General features: G+C 35.1%; 1 protein-coding gene across 1 annotated transcript in view; it reads right to left on the bottom strand.

Annotated features, from left to right (window-relative positions):
- Positions 1-15,896, bottom strand: part of HNMT (histamine N-methyltransferase) — a 55,094-nt gene that overhangs the window by 20,972 nt on the left and 18,226 nt on the right. The window contains exons 3-5 of the mRNA XM_074301933.1: positions 7,365-7,472; positions 5,915-6,045; positions 2,709-2,802 (exon numbers count right to left, since the gene is read on the bottom strand). Of these exons, the coding sequence (XP_074158034.1) occupies positions 2,709-2,802; positions 5,915-6,045; positions 7,365-7,472 (333 nt within the window). The remainder of the gene's footprint in view (positions 1-2,708; positions 2,803-5,914; positions 6,046-7,364; positions 7,473-15,896) is intronic.

The following is a 15,896-nucleotide window of genomic DNA, read 5'->3' as shown; positions in this document are numbered from 1 at the left end:
TTTCAAACTTCTCTTTACAATTTTATTACTGTATTTTCTTCTTACATTCTCTCATAAAAATATCCTAAAGAGTGCTATGCTCATGGAAACACTTAGTGAAGACACCTTTCTGCTATCTGCATATGAGTTTTCTCTGCCAAATTTTGTATTTAGGCCTGACTTCTTCTTCTTGACAGGTACATTCCTAGATAGTTTCCTGCTGTTGCCCAGCCTACAAAAATGCAAGTTAATTATAATACTAACTAGTATTGATGGATGAAATATAATTAAGAAGATAGAGATGATACATAGAGTTGTCTGAGTAATAATTTAATGAGAAGGAAAATGTCCTTTAAAAAATTAGGAATACTATAATAAAACTATTTGACAATTCAATTTAGTATAAAGCTGATTTTTCATAGCTGAGACTATTTGATATGCAGTATATTGTACTAGATAGAGAACTGGCCTCAGAGTCAAGAAGGCCTGGGTTCAAGTCTCACCTATGATGAATTCTGGCTATGTGACCTTAATCAAGTCACTTATTGTTTCAGTGCCCCTAGGCAACAACACTATAACAGAATAATAGCATTAATAATAGTCTGTATTGGAGGAAATGATGAGAATTCCCTATAGAAATAAATCATAGAGTTAGACCAAAAATATTAAAGGTTCTTCAGCCTCAATATACCTAATTTCACCGATTGAAAGAATACAAAATATTGTGTTTCCCCTCATGACAGCAAAACCAAATTCTCAAGGACTATTGCCATATGAAAGTTACCATTTTTCTCCTAGATGTCCTCCAAGTTCCTTTCACCTCAACTCTCAATATTCAGAAAAGTTGCAGAATTGTATGTAAAATGCACAAATAAATTTATATACAAGCAGTAAACAATTTCAGATTGCATTATTTGCTCAGTATTGTCAGTTGCCTTTTTATCCTGTGGAAGCCTTCACTTGAGATTTCTCTCTTGTAATTGGTAACTCCCTTCCTGGGACCATTATCTCAGAAAAAATCCCAGTCACATATTATCTCACTCTTTGATTCATGTACTGTACTTTTCCACTTCTTCTCCAGCTCCTTGTTAGTCACTTTACCATTTTCCCAAACCCACTTCCTTTTATATGTTATCTTTATCCTTAAGAATACAGTTCCATTCTCTCTCACTGTCTCTCTTGGTTTCTCTATCTCTGTCTCTGTTTCTGTCTTTGTCTCTCTCTCTCTGTCTCTTTCTCTTTCTCCTTTTCTATTTTCTACTCCTCACTCTTAAAGGGGATCAATTTTATGATAGTGAATATTCCTTCCATTGACCCAGATTTTAACTCATCTACAATTTAGTAAAAGGTCTATATATTATTGTCAACCTATGATAAGCCTACCAAAATTTAGATAGACTGATGTTGATATGGTAGTCATATCATCAGACTCATATTTCCACATTAGCAATACTATACATGAACTGTATTCTGTTGCCATCATCTTGGACAATCCAGAGTCCTCTCTTTTCATCATGTTGGGGCTTCACAGAGAATGTGAATGGAGGATGAGCACTTTGCATCACTAGAAACTGAAAATCTGGTAATCCCACACCTGGCACTTGAAACATTTCAGAGGCTTTCTACCTACAAATTTTATATTTATGCAACCACATAAATATATGTGTGTATGTATAGATATGATGGATATAATATATACACATATACGTATATCTACTATGAGATTTGCAGAATCAGTACTTGCTATTCAAAGCACTTTTTTCATATTCACTTATTTTTTGCACCTTGTCTACTTAACCAAATGTATAAATCTAAAAACTAGGAAGCAAATGCCTAAAGAATTATTTAAAACTTCTTTTTCTACATTTCTATGCTAGCATTTCCAATACAATTGCATTATGACTAAGTACAAGTTTGAGACCTGTGATTTCAGCAACATAAGGAACTCTCAGATGAGAAAATGCCTTTTACTAATGACAGTCAGCCCTTTCATTGTGACTTACAGGTTTAGAGAGTTGCCTAAAGTACCAGGAGGTTAAGGGTCTTGTTTAAGGTCATCCTTATATGTGTCAGATATGGGAACTGAGTTCAGATCTTCGTAATTTTGAAGAATGCTCTCTATTCACAATACATGTTGTCTCTCATATATATGTGAATATATATTATTACATGTACTAGATAAGAATTATTCCACATCTTAAATTCACATTCATCAGATCAAGAAATGCAATCACAGAGTGTTTAAATAATTTCCCCAAAATCATATAATTAATGAATATTGGAGGCAGAATTCAAAGCCCAAGTTTCTCCTGACTTTAGGTCCAGTATTCTTTTCATTTCATCACATTCTCCTCTATTCTAAGTATCTATTCAGTGTTTGGGTTTAGTTAAAGGAGCAGGTAAAAATGATAGTTTCAGTTTTCTGTACACATAGTCAAATAACTCCAGTCTGCCTTGTTTGTTCAGCAGCTCTTGTGAATAGTTCTCAAACTAAAGCCAAAAATTTGAATTTGTCCCGCATGGGAAATGCAGGGGTTTTTTAGCCCACTAGAGAGCTCTCAAATTAAGACCTGCCATGAATGGCTTTCCCAATTCCCTTAAGATCTCTAGCAAAAGCCAGTTTCATGCAATTTAGGATGAAGTTAAATTATATAAGCCATTCCCATACATATACATGCATACTCACCTATTTCTACTTTTAAAATCAGGTTGGAATGAGAATAACCTACCTGACACAAGAATAATAAGAATTTTGCCCTTGGTATCCAGGAGACTGTGGAAAAATTTCAGAGTAGCTGGGATATCTTTTACATAATACAGCATCTAGAAATAGGAAAAATGTGAAAACAAAGCAATCAGACTAGAACAACCGACAGTTTGTCTTTTCATTTTTTGGAACAAAATGTTAGCTGTAGAGTTTGGTTTCTAAGGTGTATGTAGTTTTTTGTTCAACAAAAGAGCAAAAGGTGAGATTCTCAATGTGCCTTGGAACTGGACGTACTAGACAAAAGGGAATTTTCAAGGTAGCGAGCACTAGCTATTCAACTTGAGGCAAAAACTTCCCAGGCCACCAAAGTCTTTTTGTGCCTTTAGCAAAGTTGATAATGATTGACATTTATGTTATGTATGCAGTATATACATAGTGGTTTTATACATTACCTCATTTGAATTTCACTATTCCATCCCCCTCACCACAACCCCCTGCCCGACCCACAGCCTTTGTTTTTTCCTTTCTTTTTTTCTTTTCTTTTGATCTCTCTGTCTCTGTATTTTCTCTCTCTTTCTGTTTCTGTCTCTGTCTCTTTGTGTGTCTTTTCTTTCTTTTTCTGTCTCTATCTCCCTCCTTCCCTCCTGCTCTCTTTCCTTTTCTCCCTCTCTCTTTTTCCTTCTTATTCTATCTTTTCTTCCCCCTTCTCCTCCTCCTCCTCCTCCTTTCACTGTGACTTACAGGTTTAGAGAGTTACCTAAAGTACAGGGAGGTTAAGGGTCTTGTTTAAGGTCATCCTTATATGTGTCAGATATGGGAACTGAGTTCAGATCTTCCTAATTCCAAAGAAAGCTCTCTATTCTTTCTTTGTCCTCCTCTTCCTCCTCCTCCTCCTCCTCCTTCTCCTCTTCCTTCTCCTCCTCTCTCTCTCTCTCTCTCTCTCTCTCTCTCTCTCTCTCTCTCTCTCTCTCTCGACTAGGTCTTTCTACTTCAGCCACACTGGAAGTGCAGAGACCACCTACAGGCATAACCCAAAACTGATAATCATCATGGAAACTGACCTGATCCATTTTTTCTGGCCCAGACTAGTTTTCCTCTTTTTAGATAATCTGTTGACCCTCTGCTACTAGAGGCTCTCCATGCTGGTTCCAGCCATAGTGCAAATATCATACCGTTTTACTGTACTTTAGCATTCCTGAACTCAAATGACCCACCAACTTTAGTTTTCTCAGTAGCTGGGACTATGGGCATGTGCCATCTCATCCATAATCTACATTTGACAGATGAGAAAACTGAGGCAGTGTGTTACTATGGTTCACACATAGGAAGGGGGGAATCTACAGTTAGTAAATCCTGAGTTCAGAAACACCCTCAGACACCTATGAGGCACATGATCCTGGGCAATCCCCCAGTCTCCAGTTAAATAGCTCAGTTTCTTCATCTGGAAAATGCAAATAATAACAGTATGTATAACCCAAGATTGCTATAAGGATAAAATGAGAAAATAATTGTAAAGCAATAAATTGCCTTGCGAAATTTAAAGAACTATAGAAATACTAGTAGTGATGGGAGGAGGAGTAGGGAAAAGAGAAGAAGGAGGAATAGGACATAAGGAATGGTATTGGTAGGAACAGGAACACTAGGAGGAATAAGATGAATAGTGGTAGTAGTAGAAGGAGGAGGAGGAAGAGGAGAAAGAGGAAGAAGAGGAAGAGGAGGAGGAAGAAAAAAAGGAGAAGGAAGAAGGAGAAGGAAGAAGAAGAGGAAAAGAAGAAGAAGAAGAAGAAGAAGAAGAAGAAGAAGAAGAAGAAGAAGAAGAAGAAGAAGAAGAAGAAGAAGAAGAAGAAGAAGAAGAAGAAGAAGAAGAAGAAGAAGAAAGAGCATTGGAATTGGAATCAGAGAATCTGGGTTCAAATTAAGAATTTGCTACTCACTGTCAAACAAATGGACAAAACACTTCCACTTTGTGAGCCTTAGCTACCTCATTTGTTTAAAAAAAAAAAAAAAGACTAAATCATCTAACTTCAAATATCTCTCCATCAAATGTCTTCTAAGTCCAGAGGACTAAAGGATCCTAGACAAAGAGAACTTAAATGACTTTTGCTGATTCTACATTTCATCTTCTGAATCCAAATTTTCCTGACTCCAAATGTCACACTCTCATCTCTGCACCACACAACTTCTCAGGTATTCATAGTGTAACCAAGCATAAGGTATCTACTCTATGCTTTTTCTGTCTTTTAAAAGTTGTAGTATTCTTAAAAGAAAATGGTGCCAACACAATAAAATCAGGTTCCATTTCATGGAACATTGCTTCAAAATAAAGCCCTTTGAACTAGCTCAACTGTTTGTGTTTAAATGTCTCTTTAAATTACAGAAAAAATGACAGCTTTGGATATTATTGACCAATTCTCCATTAAATTGGCTTAGGGCCAGCCCAAGGTAAAGTGCTTGGTTTTGGGGAAAGATGTGCCAGCCCACTCAACATGAATAACCTTGTATTCATCAATGGGAGAGCACTAACTGCCATCATTCTGACAGTGCCAACATTGTCCAACAGATAATTTGCTCTGAAAGGACCCTGCCTAGACATATATGAACTCTACTGCAGAAGAACCATGGGGCAGCTACTTCTCAGAACTCCTTAGTTGCCACCCTCTGAACTATTCAGTGCAGCTAGGCAATCAGTAAAAGACTGAGGTGAAATTAATACACGAAGCAAAGCAGACACAGTTTAATCCAATAACCCAACATGAAGGCACTTGAACCTTTTCCTGGTGAGCCTTTTTCATTGATTTTTCTTAATCTTCAAATCCTAAACCATAGAATCAAAAGAGCAGAGTCTAGATGGGCATATTACCCAAGTAATGAGAACAGCTGAAACAAATGCACTTGAAGAAGTCTTCATAGTATTCCTTAAATCTAGCAAGGACTTTCAGCAAACAAGTAGAGACATAAGGGAAACAATCACTGAAGAAAACAGAGACCTCCAAACTTAACTTCCTTAAGGGAAAGTATAATAATAACAAAGCTACTGAATTTGAGAGAAAATGCTTAGAATCATCAAGATTTTTGTCTTCAATTAGGATGGATTAAGGTAACTTGTAAAATTAAGTCTCAGAAGAATTCCACTGTTCTAAGGGTTAGAGTATGCCTTATTCCTCATGTATATTTCTGATAAAAAAAAATCTTCCATTTGACAGCATATTATCATAAATAGATCTGTACCTGAATCATGTGAATAAAGTTCCATTTCTGAAGCTCTTTTTTCTCTGTTATTCTATTTTGATATTCAGATGATGTCTCCTGATGCCAAGCAAACTTTACTTTCTTGAGGTTTGATGCTGTGGCTACACGCTCTAAAATACAGAGAGAAGGGAGTACACTCTTGATTTCAATTGCAAATGTGGAATCCACTTTCATTTAGAATTTTAATGTAATCAAAGTTACATACATAACAGGTATAAAGAGCATTTTTCTTTTTCATAAAACTCCTGAAGACCACTGATCTCATAATATTAAACTAAATTAAAGTCACAAAGAAAGCAATGACAAGAAACAATGATGGGGAAGTCATGGTCAGGTGAAGATTGATCTTTCCTTGGATGAATCTTTTCCTTTTTTCAAGTTTTATTTATGTGTTTTGTTTTTGCATTATTCCCAGAGAAGTTTCTTGTAATGAAGTTAAAACAATTAAGTAAAACCACCAATACAGTGACATCATCTGAAAATACATCCAATATTGCACATCTGGACCAACCACCTTTTATTTTCAATTGTCTTCTCTCTCTCTCTCTCTCTCTCTCTCTCTCTCTCTCTCTCTCTCTCTCTCTCTCTCTCTCTCTCTCTCTCTCTCTCTCTCCATTGGAAGAGAGAAAGAAAAAAGAGAGACAGAGACAGATAGACAGACAGACATAGAGATAGAGAGACAGACAGAGACACAGAGACAGTGAAAAACAGAGACAGAGGGATGGAAAACAAATTCTTTGTAACAAATATGCTTAGTCAAGCAAAACAAATTGGCAAATTTTATCAATAAAAAGTCAATCTATTTGATTCAGGAGACACACACACAGTTGAACACACCTCAGATTATACAATTACATAAGATTAAATGACTCAGGGTAGGGGATAGGGAATAATGTAATAAGAGTTCTAGGTTTTTGTAAATAAACAACCCTTAGAGGTTTTACTATCTATTGCTTAGTTTTCCAGGGAAACCAGAAAAGCTCACCAGAAAGCAGGCTTAATTAGGCTTCTCTCCTAATAGCCTTAGAACAGAAAAATCACAAAAGCCATTAAGGGGATAAAAGGAAATATGACATAGTAGACATGAAGAAAAAAACTTAGAACCTGGAAAACTAGCTTCAAATGCTGTTTCTACTGTATGACCATGGACAACTTAGTTAGCATCTCAGTACCCCCAGGCAACACTATAAGACCTTAAATTATCATTAAGGTATAGACCTCCTTCCTAGAAAGAACAACATTCCTAGGGAGAAATGATGGGGGAGATAAGAGCAGGTGAAGAAGAAACTAAAGAAGAGAAAATTAAAAAATAAAAGTTTGCAAATGGTCATTCTAATGAAAATTATTTTTCCTTGACAACCTGCTCTCTTTAAAATGTTCTTGTTCTTTGCCCAGTTATATTTGTTCTTAACTGGATAAAATACTACACCTTTGTATTTGATGATTTGTTCAGCATTTGGTTCAACCACTTCATTGTTGATGTAACTTCCTGGATAGCGAGCTTGAACTTGAGAGATAATTTGAAGGTCAATTTCTCCTGGAAGACAAACAAGAAGATTAGGATAATTTAAGACAAGAAAGAAAAATACTAAGCATAATTTGAGTTGATTTACCTGCTTCCTCTACTCCCTAGGATACTAGTTTTCAAATTGTATCTCAGGGACTATGACATAAGATTTTATTCTGTGAGTTTCCAATGACAAGGCATTTACACTTAGAATTGCATGAAGGCACAAGAGTCTCACCCAATTTGAATGAAATTTATTCTTGTAATTTCATTCATAAAGCTGGATTCTCTGATATTCCTGTGGTGTGTGTCCCTGGCTCTTGGTAGTGTGGTGAAGACTATGCATCCCTTCCTAGAATAATATTTTTAAATACAGAAAGTAAAATACACAGGTCTACTATGAAAAATAATATTGAAATAAATACTTAAGATTTATTTCCCTATCCAAGTTGATGGACCCCCTGGAATCTGTACTAGGTTAAAGTCTCCTTATGATTCACTGGAGTGGCCCAAGCTGCTCTTATAGATAGTAAATTGTAAACATGGTAGCAGCTAAAATTTGCTACAAAGTTATCTGACAATATGAACTAGTTATTTTGTTACCTAATTTGTCTTGCCAGTGGGAAAATACAAGTACAAATCTTTCTAAGCTTATTTTATTCTGAGATTCTGTGAGATTTTATCCTTGTCACTTATTCTGCAACTCTCTCCATCTTCCTCTTTGAAGCTAATAAAAGCTAATGAAGAACAGAGTCCCAGGATTTGTAGGGAAGTTTGACTTAATGTAAGAGCATCAGGCCTGTACAGGCATGAAATCAGTTAAATGACTGACCATGTGGTATGATCTAAAGAGTGCCAAGAAACCCTTTAGTCCACAACTATCTCCCCTTAAAGGTATTACAGATACTTAACTTCCTAACACTTGAGTTTCATAGCATAGAGACAAAAACCTGTGTTTTCAATGCTATGGAGAATTCTTGATAAGGGAATTCCTTCTACTAATACAGGCTGATGTCTTCTCTGAAACTGTAGATTCTATGTAGATTTAGAGAGCTACTTAAGCACTGACAAAATTAAGTGACTTTTCCAGTCACACAACTAATGTGTATCAGAGTAGAGACTTGAACTCAAGTCCTTCTGGCTACCAATCCAGCTCTTTCCTCTAGGCTCCTGACCATATGATTTAAGAAGCACTAGGAAACACTTTCAGTTTAAAACAATCACTTCTCTCATGTCTTACTAATCCTGAAATTTCTAATCATTTGGGCTTCATGCTTTTAGGATATTCATACTCTTCCTTCTTAATCTGAAAGAGGAAAGAGACAAGAATTTATCAAGAAATTATGTGCCAAGTAATCTAAGTACTTTACAAATACTATCTCTTTTGATTACAACTATTGAAGAAACTGAGGCAGACAGAGGTGTGTGTCTATATGAGTCTGAAGCCAAATCTAAATGTCAAGTATTCTTGACAATAGGAGCAGCACTTTATCCAGTGAGCCATCTAGCTGTTAAAAATTATAAAAGTTCCTAGTCATTAATATATTGATGTGAATTAGTTTACAGGACTCTCCATAAATGACAATGCTGAGAGCAAACAGAGAAATAGAGTAGTTCACAGAACAAAATTTAAAGATTTGTGAGTGCAAGAAAGGTTGTGTAAAAAAAAAAAAAAAAAAAAAAAAAAAAAAAAGTCTGTTATGGTAGTCAAAGGGTTAAATTGCCTAAAGTATTTTGGGTAGGCTGATAGCTATGGACAGTGACTGACAAGATTCATATAGTCTCTTTGGAAAACACTCACTAACCTTGAGACTTATAGTTCAGTTGGAAGGAATCTTAGAGGTTATCTATTCCAATCTTAAAGTTTATCTGTTCCAATCTTAGAGATTATCTGTTCAATCTCCTCATTTTGGAGACGAAATAACTGAGGCCCAGCATGTTTTAGTGGAAAGAATAGGCTATGAAGAAAAAAAAAAAAAAATTATAAGCTGCCTTTTAAGCATGTGTGCCAGATCCAATTTTTGTTACTTTAAAATTATTTTAATCTAAGCATTTCATTTTAGAGAGAAACAAAGAAGGACAAAGCTACACAGGAATTCTGAAAATTTCAAGCACATTTATTTTGAAAAGAATTTCTTAGATTCTTGAATAAAGAATATTTCACAGTTAAGATAAAGCAAGAATTCACATTTAGGGTGTGATAGCTGATTGAATAGCTTGCTTCCTTAAACCAAACAATGGCTGCTTAAACCTTTTGGCCACACCTTTAGATAATCACTTCATTTCAACACAATCAAAACATTTCATTTTTTGACCTCTCCTTTCAATATTTTTCTTTTCCAGTTGGTCAATGGTGAACAAAATAAATACTTCTATTAACTGAGTAATCAAAGAGGCTTCTTCATTACTGTAGGTGGATCATTACCTTAATCCATTCAGAACATGAGAAAAGGCAATTTTTTAAAATATAATACCATATGCCTTTTAAATCACATCACATAAACATTTAAGGCCTGACTATAAATTTTAGGTACAGGTATCCAAATAAGATAAAATGGTCCATTACTGGGATTTCCTGCCTTTCCTGTCCCCTTTTATTCTTCATTATAAAGGACAGCTCTCTAGAAAGTATGAAAGAATATACTAGGAAATATAAGCAAAAGACATGCTGATAAATATTTAACAACTAGTTCCCAAGAAAAGGAAAAAGAAAAATACTTTTAAGCCTAATCTGCAACATTAGCATTTTGTTCATCAATTTCTTAAATCTAGACAATTAACAAAACAATAAACCATGTCCTGATTTGTAGCATTTTATATCTGAGATTTAAAGACTCCCACTGCAAATTTAACAATCAGATCTCACTAGCCTATAAGAGCTGGCTCCAACACAAAATTATAAAGGTGATGAAAAAACAATAAATATCAGTAAAATTTTTTTAATGTGTTATGATTTTTTAAAAAATATTACAGGGTGATGAGAAAATTAGAAACTAGTATCTCTATAGAAAGGTTAAAGGTATAGCTTCCCTTACCTTAAAACAGTAGGTTAGCCAGATAGGTCAAATTAGTGGCAATAACAGCAAAACCCCAAATCCTTATTCCTGAAGCACCAAAAGATGAATCACATTTTGTCTCCTCAGTTTCCTGAAACTTGGTGAATGTTTGCTTTCATGTAACTGAGCTAGATATTGTGGGTCTGCTTGTTACAAGCTACAAGCTGCAAGCTGCGTACAATCAGGGCTTTCATGCATCATTCAGTCATTCCTATCGATTTCACTGTTCTGAACTCAGTGGTTCCTACTAGAAATTCATTAATAGAAGATATATGGCACATGATTCTGGAGATAGGATTGAAGGATGGAGAGTGTTCTTAAATATGTCAAGCCAAAGAAACAAAGAAGCTCTTTCTTCTTAGTTGTCCTGGCCAAGGTATATATCTAATGAAGTCTATTAGCCTTTACTGTCCCTATCAACTGTTTTAGCACTTATCATAGGCTATTTTGTATTATATTTTACTGTTTCAATAACTTATCTCCTATCTTCCCATTGAAATTATCAATGGCTTCAGATATCCTTGAGACACTTTGTACCTTTGAGCATCCCTGATATCTAATCTAGTGTTAGGTATATAGCAGATCTATCAAAAAAAAAAAAAAAAACCATGAAGTGTGAAATACCCATTTTTAAAAAAATGGTCAGGACTCATAGGAACATAAATTTAGAGTGAGAAAGGGCAAGAATTACAGGTTTCCCCATTTACCATACCTGACTCCTTAACTAACCTCTCTCTAGAACTAAATTCTCTAATCCTTCCCTGAAAACTTCCTCTTTCTACTCTAATTTTTGTTCAGTAGTTCTGACTCCAAATCTCAATTTACCCTTGAACACATCTTGCACTGCACATTTTTTTAGAAATCCCCTGTCATCATTAACAACTTTGCTTAATGTAAAATCACTTCTTTATGGATTCAACTAGCAGTTGCTAAGTTTCTACTTAAATGTTAAGGCACTATACTAATCACAATGACAAAGAAAAAAATAAAACAGCATCCAACTTCAAAGAGTTTAGAATGTAAACTAAAAAACAGCTTCTCAAATATGGCAATGCAAAATATATACAAAGTCATTTGGGGAAATTAGCAAAAGTACTTACAATGAAAGGGAAAATAGCAAAGACCTCCTATGAGAGGTTGCAGGAGAGGGAGAGGAAGGAGATTTCAGTCATCCCTTGGAGGGAGCTTGAGATACTATGAGATAGAAAGAGAAAAGGAAATGCATTCCAGGCACAGGGACAACTGATAGAAAGACATGGAAGCATGAATTAGAATGCCATATATAAGGTACCTTATAGAAAGCAAGCAATTGCATTTGGAACACAAACAATGAGGAGGGGAAGGATAATAAAAAACCAGTCTACATAGGTAGATTGGCACCAAATTTCAAAAGATTTTAAATGCCAAATGAGAAGTTTATATTTTATCTCTAGGCAATAAAAGATATTTAATTTCTTCTACAGAGAACTGAATGGCCAAAACTGTGTTAAAGCCATATTAATGTGGCAGCTCTGTAGAATATTAATTGAAACAAAGCAGAGATAGGAAAAATAGGAAGCTAAAACATTATCTTAAACAAAAAGTAGTAAGGACCAATACTAGGATTGTAGCTTTCTGAATGTGCCTGGCACATAATAGTGATGAGGGGATCCTGAAACTCTAAAGCTCCTTAAAGGAGAGATTCTCCTTGAACTCTGCCTCTCTGAGAGACAGCTCCAGGAATCAAGGAAAGTGTTTTATCTAGGTGGAGCTAGTGAGGTGGAGAATTGAATTGAAGAAACACCCATTCAATTCCAAGATTGTCTATTCTGATTCCAGCTCAAACTCCACTCACCAGTCCCCATCAAGAGCAAACCTCAGCTTGTACTCAAAGCTTCTATTATAAAAAGAGCCAATTTTAAACTCAGCCCTTGCAGAAAACCTAACATGCCATGCCATGCTATGCTATGCCAAGGAAACATCTGCTCACTAAAATAATATTCTTTTTCAGCGTTACCCTCTCTTTATCCTCACTTATTTCCCTAATGAAACTTTATACCTCTCTGTTGGGATTTCTCTACTAGAAACTTTACTTCTCTGTCAGGACCTTGCCATTAAGAAATTCAGTCTTTCTATTCATTCATAGCAAAGGTTGACTTCTCAATGCCTATAATAAACTTCTTTTTATCAGTTTAGCTTTTTGGGTTCATAAATTCCTGCACCTCCAGAAGGGGGTTCCCACAACTCCTTACCTTGTGTCAAATCCTAAAGGTGATTTAGGGGAGCCAATCTCTTCATTTGGTTCCTTAAACCCTAAACCTGCCACTAACCTCATCATTTAACTCCCTGACCACAAGGAACCCTAATCTCATCATTTTGGTTCCCTGAATCTAATCTCATCATTATGGTTCCCTGACTCTAATCTCATCAATAGGTATTTAGTAAACAATACTGAATGATTGACTGAACATAGAGAAGGGGGCACATGCAAAGGATGTAAGGAAGTAAAATTATCAATACTTGGCAAAAGCTTAGATGTAGGAATGACAATGTGGAAGAATAAAATTCAAAAATGACAACATGATGGTGAGTTCAGATGACTTAATTATGATCTAGTATGATCTTTAACTGAAATAGAGAAGTTAGTAACATGCTACACTACTTCCACTTTCTCATATTAATGGAAATTTGACTTTCTCCTGAGGAATATTGCATTCTGACAACCTTCTTTAACACTAGCCATTCCCTTCTACAACCTTCCATGTGACTTGTACCTAGCATCTTTAAATGGCACACATTTTCCAAACCATTGAAAGGTTTTGCTACCATCATCTACCATCTCTCCTTTGAACTTAATTGCATCCTGTTATTCAAATCCTTCATAATTATGGACAGTGGTGAAAGAGACTCAGTACAAGAAAAACAAAGGGAAAGAAATTATTTTGTGTTTCTCAGCATAATTCTTCACAACAGGACCAGTAATACTTTATGTTTAGTCCAGTGCCCAACATAATGATTCTTTATAAATGACATAATCAAAATACCAAGTTGAAACATGGTGTAAAAGGGAAAACAGAAGCCACTGATGTAACAATTTTTGGCAATTTTAGAGTAAGTGGGGGGAGAAAAAAGAAATTTGAAATCATGCGAGCAGGCTTTATTGTTCATTCTTAAGCCATCTGGGGCCCACAATTGTGATATCCAAAAAACTGTGCAAGTAGAATGAATCTATGTATTTATCTATTATTTGTACGCATGCATGTATGTATGTGTGTATGTATGCTGGTTTTCAATATCTTTTAATGGAAACCATATCCTTCTACCACATGACCACTCAATAAAAATTAATTGATGATGATTTTGACAGCTCTAGACTGTCAAAATATGTGACCTTGTAGACTTTCAGCAAACACAAAAGCCAGCAGTTATTTGGGTGAACAAAAACCTTATTAAGCAGTGACACATTTGAGTATTTCCCCTAAAGGAACAAAATCTGCAAAGGTTTACATGACAGATGGAAGGGGTAGCAGAAATAACAATGGTTTGGCTATTTTTACAATTCACCATTTCCTATTCCCTCTCCTCCAACCTTTGGTGAATAACAAAGCAAATTAAGTAGTACAGAGACTGCTGTCTAAAAATTAAGGGGATGTCATGATAAATAACTGCATTTTTTTCATTTATTAGTATTTGCCAAATTTGTAGAATTACTGCACATACAAATATATATGAACATAACCTGATAGTCTTACAGTATGTCATCCAAGTAGCTACCATTAATTTTTCCTCTCCCCCATCCAAATCATTTTGTGTCATAATTTAACCTGTGTTCTTAATTGACTGGGCTAGTTCTTTTATATGTAAATGAATGTCCTGAGGCATTTATAGTCAAATATGTGGCAGCTTGCATTATCAACAATTTGGCATTTAGGCTATAGGAATTATTTAAACTTTCTGGGATAATTACCTTTTAAAGGCTACCACGATGTTCACCATTTAGTTTCTAATTAAACATGTTAAATAAAGGGACAGCTTAGAACAGTATTGCTTTGCAGAGCAGTAGATAGCTTCTAATTTTAGAGTTGGAAAGGACTTTTAGGGATCATCTAATCAAATGGTGTCAACCTCAAAAAGAAAGGGGAGTGAGACTAAGGTCCATTAATTCATATATGAGAATCTCCTTGTCTCATATTGACAGGTATAAAATGCAATGTTATCTATGTTTTGTTGTATTTTTATTTAGTTTTTCTATTTCCCCCAAACATTTTAATCTGTTTGGGGCCTCACTCATGATACCTATGTTCTAGTACAATCCCTTCATACTACATGAGGACAGAAGGGCCCAGAAAGGCAACATAATTTGAAGTTTAAACAGAGAGTAAATAAATGGAAGAGTAAGAATTTGAATTTGGGTCTCCCAGCATCAAATCTTGTGCTCTTTCCACTACACCATTCATTATATGAAATGACAGAGTTGCTGTGGACTACAGGATGACAAAAATTGTTCTGGACTGATAAAAGGAAGGAGCAGGGGAAAAAAGTCTTCAAAGTCAGACATATTATCTTTGATTCCTTACAAAATTCTAAAATAAAATGTTAAAGGGGTGGTTAATGAACACATAGAAAAGGAAGCCATTATCAAAAAGAGCTAACATGACTTCATCAAGATTATGCTAATCTTAAATAATTCCTGCTACTGAAATGGTTGCTAGACTAAATCAGGAAAATCCATCAATTAAAGTTTGTCAAGTTTTTTTTTTTTTTTTTTTTTTTTTTTTTTTTTTTTACTTTTTAAAAAAATTATTAGTTTTTGACATTTGTTTTTATAAGGTTTTGATTTCTATTTTTTCTCGCTTCTTCCTATTCTTTATCCTTCCCAATCTAGTATAGATTTTACACACACACACACACACACACACACACACACACACACACACACACACACAATCATAAGCATATGTCAACATTAGTCATATTGTGAAAGAAAAATGCAAACAAAAGGGAAAAACTGAGAGAAAAAAATGGAAAAAGTGAAAATAGTATTCCGTGATTCACATTCAGATTCCATAGCTCTTTCTCTAAATGCAAGTAGCATTTTTCATCATCAGTCTTTTAGAATTATCTTAGATCATTGTATTGCTGGGAAGAGCAAAATCTATCAAAGCTGATCATCTACATAAAGTTGCTGTTATTGTGTACAGTATTCTGGGTCTGCTCAATTCATTCACTATCAGTCAAATAAGTCCTTCCAGGTTTTTCTGAAACCCACCTGTTCATCATTTCTAATAGAGCAATAGTATTCTATTGCATTCATATGCCACAATTGTTCAGTTATTCACCAATTGATGGGCATTTCTTATATTTCTAATTCTTTGCCCCTGCAAGGAGACTGCTATAAATATTTTGTACATGTGGGTCC

Source organism: Sminthopsis crassicaudata, chromosome 3, assembly GCF_048593235.1.
Source record: "Sminthopsis crassicaudata isolate SCR6 chromosome 3, ASM4859323v1, whole genome shotgun sequence".
Taxonomy (NCBI): Eukaryota; Metazoa; Chordata; class Mammalia; order Dasyuromorphia; family Dasyuridae; genus Sminthopsis; species Sminthopsis crassicaudata.
Note: the sequence above shows the minus strand (reverse complement) of the source record. Positions and strands in the feature narration are given on the sequence as shown.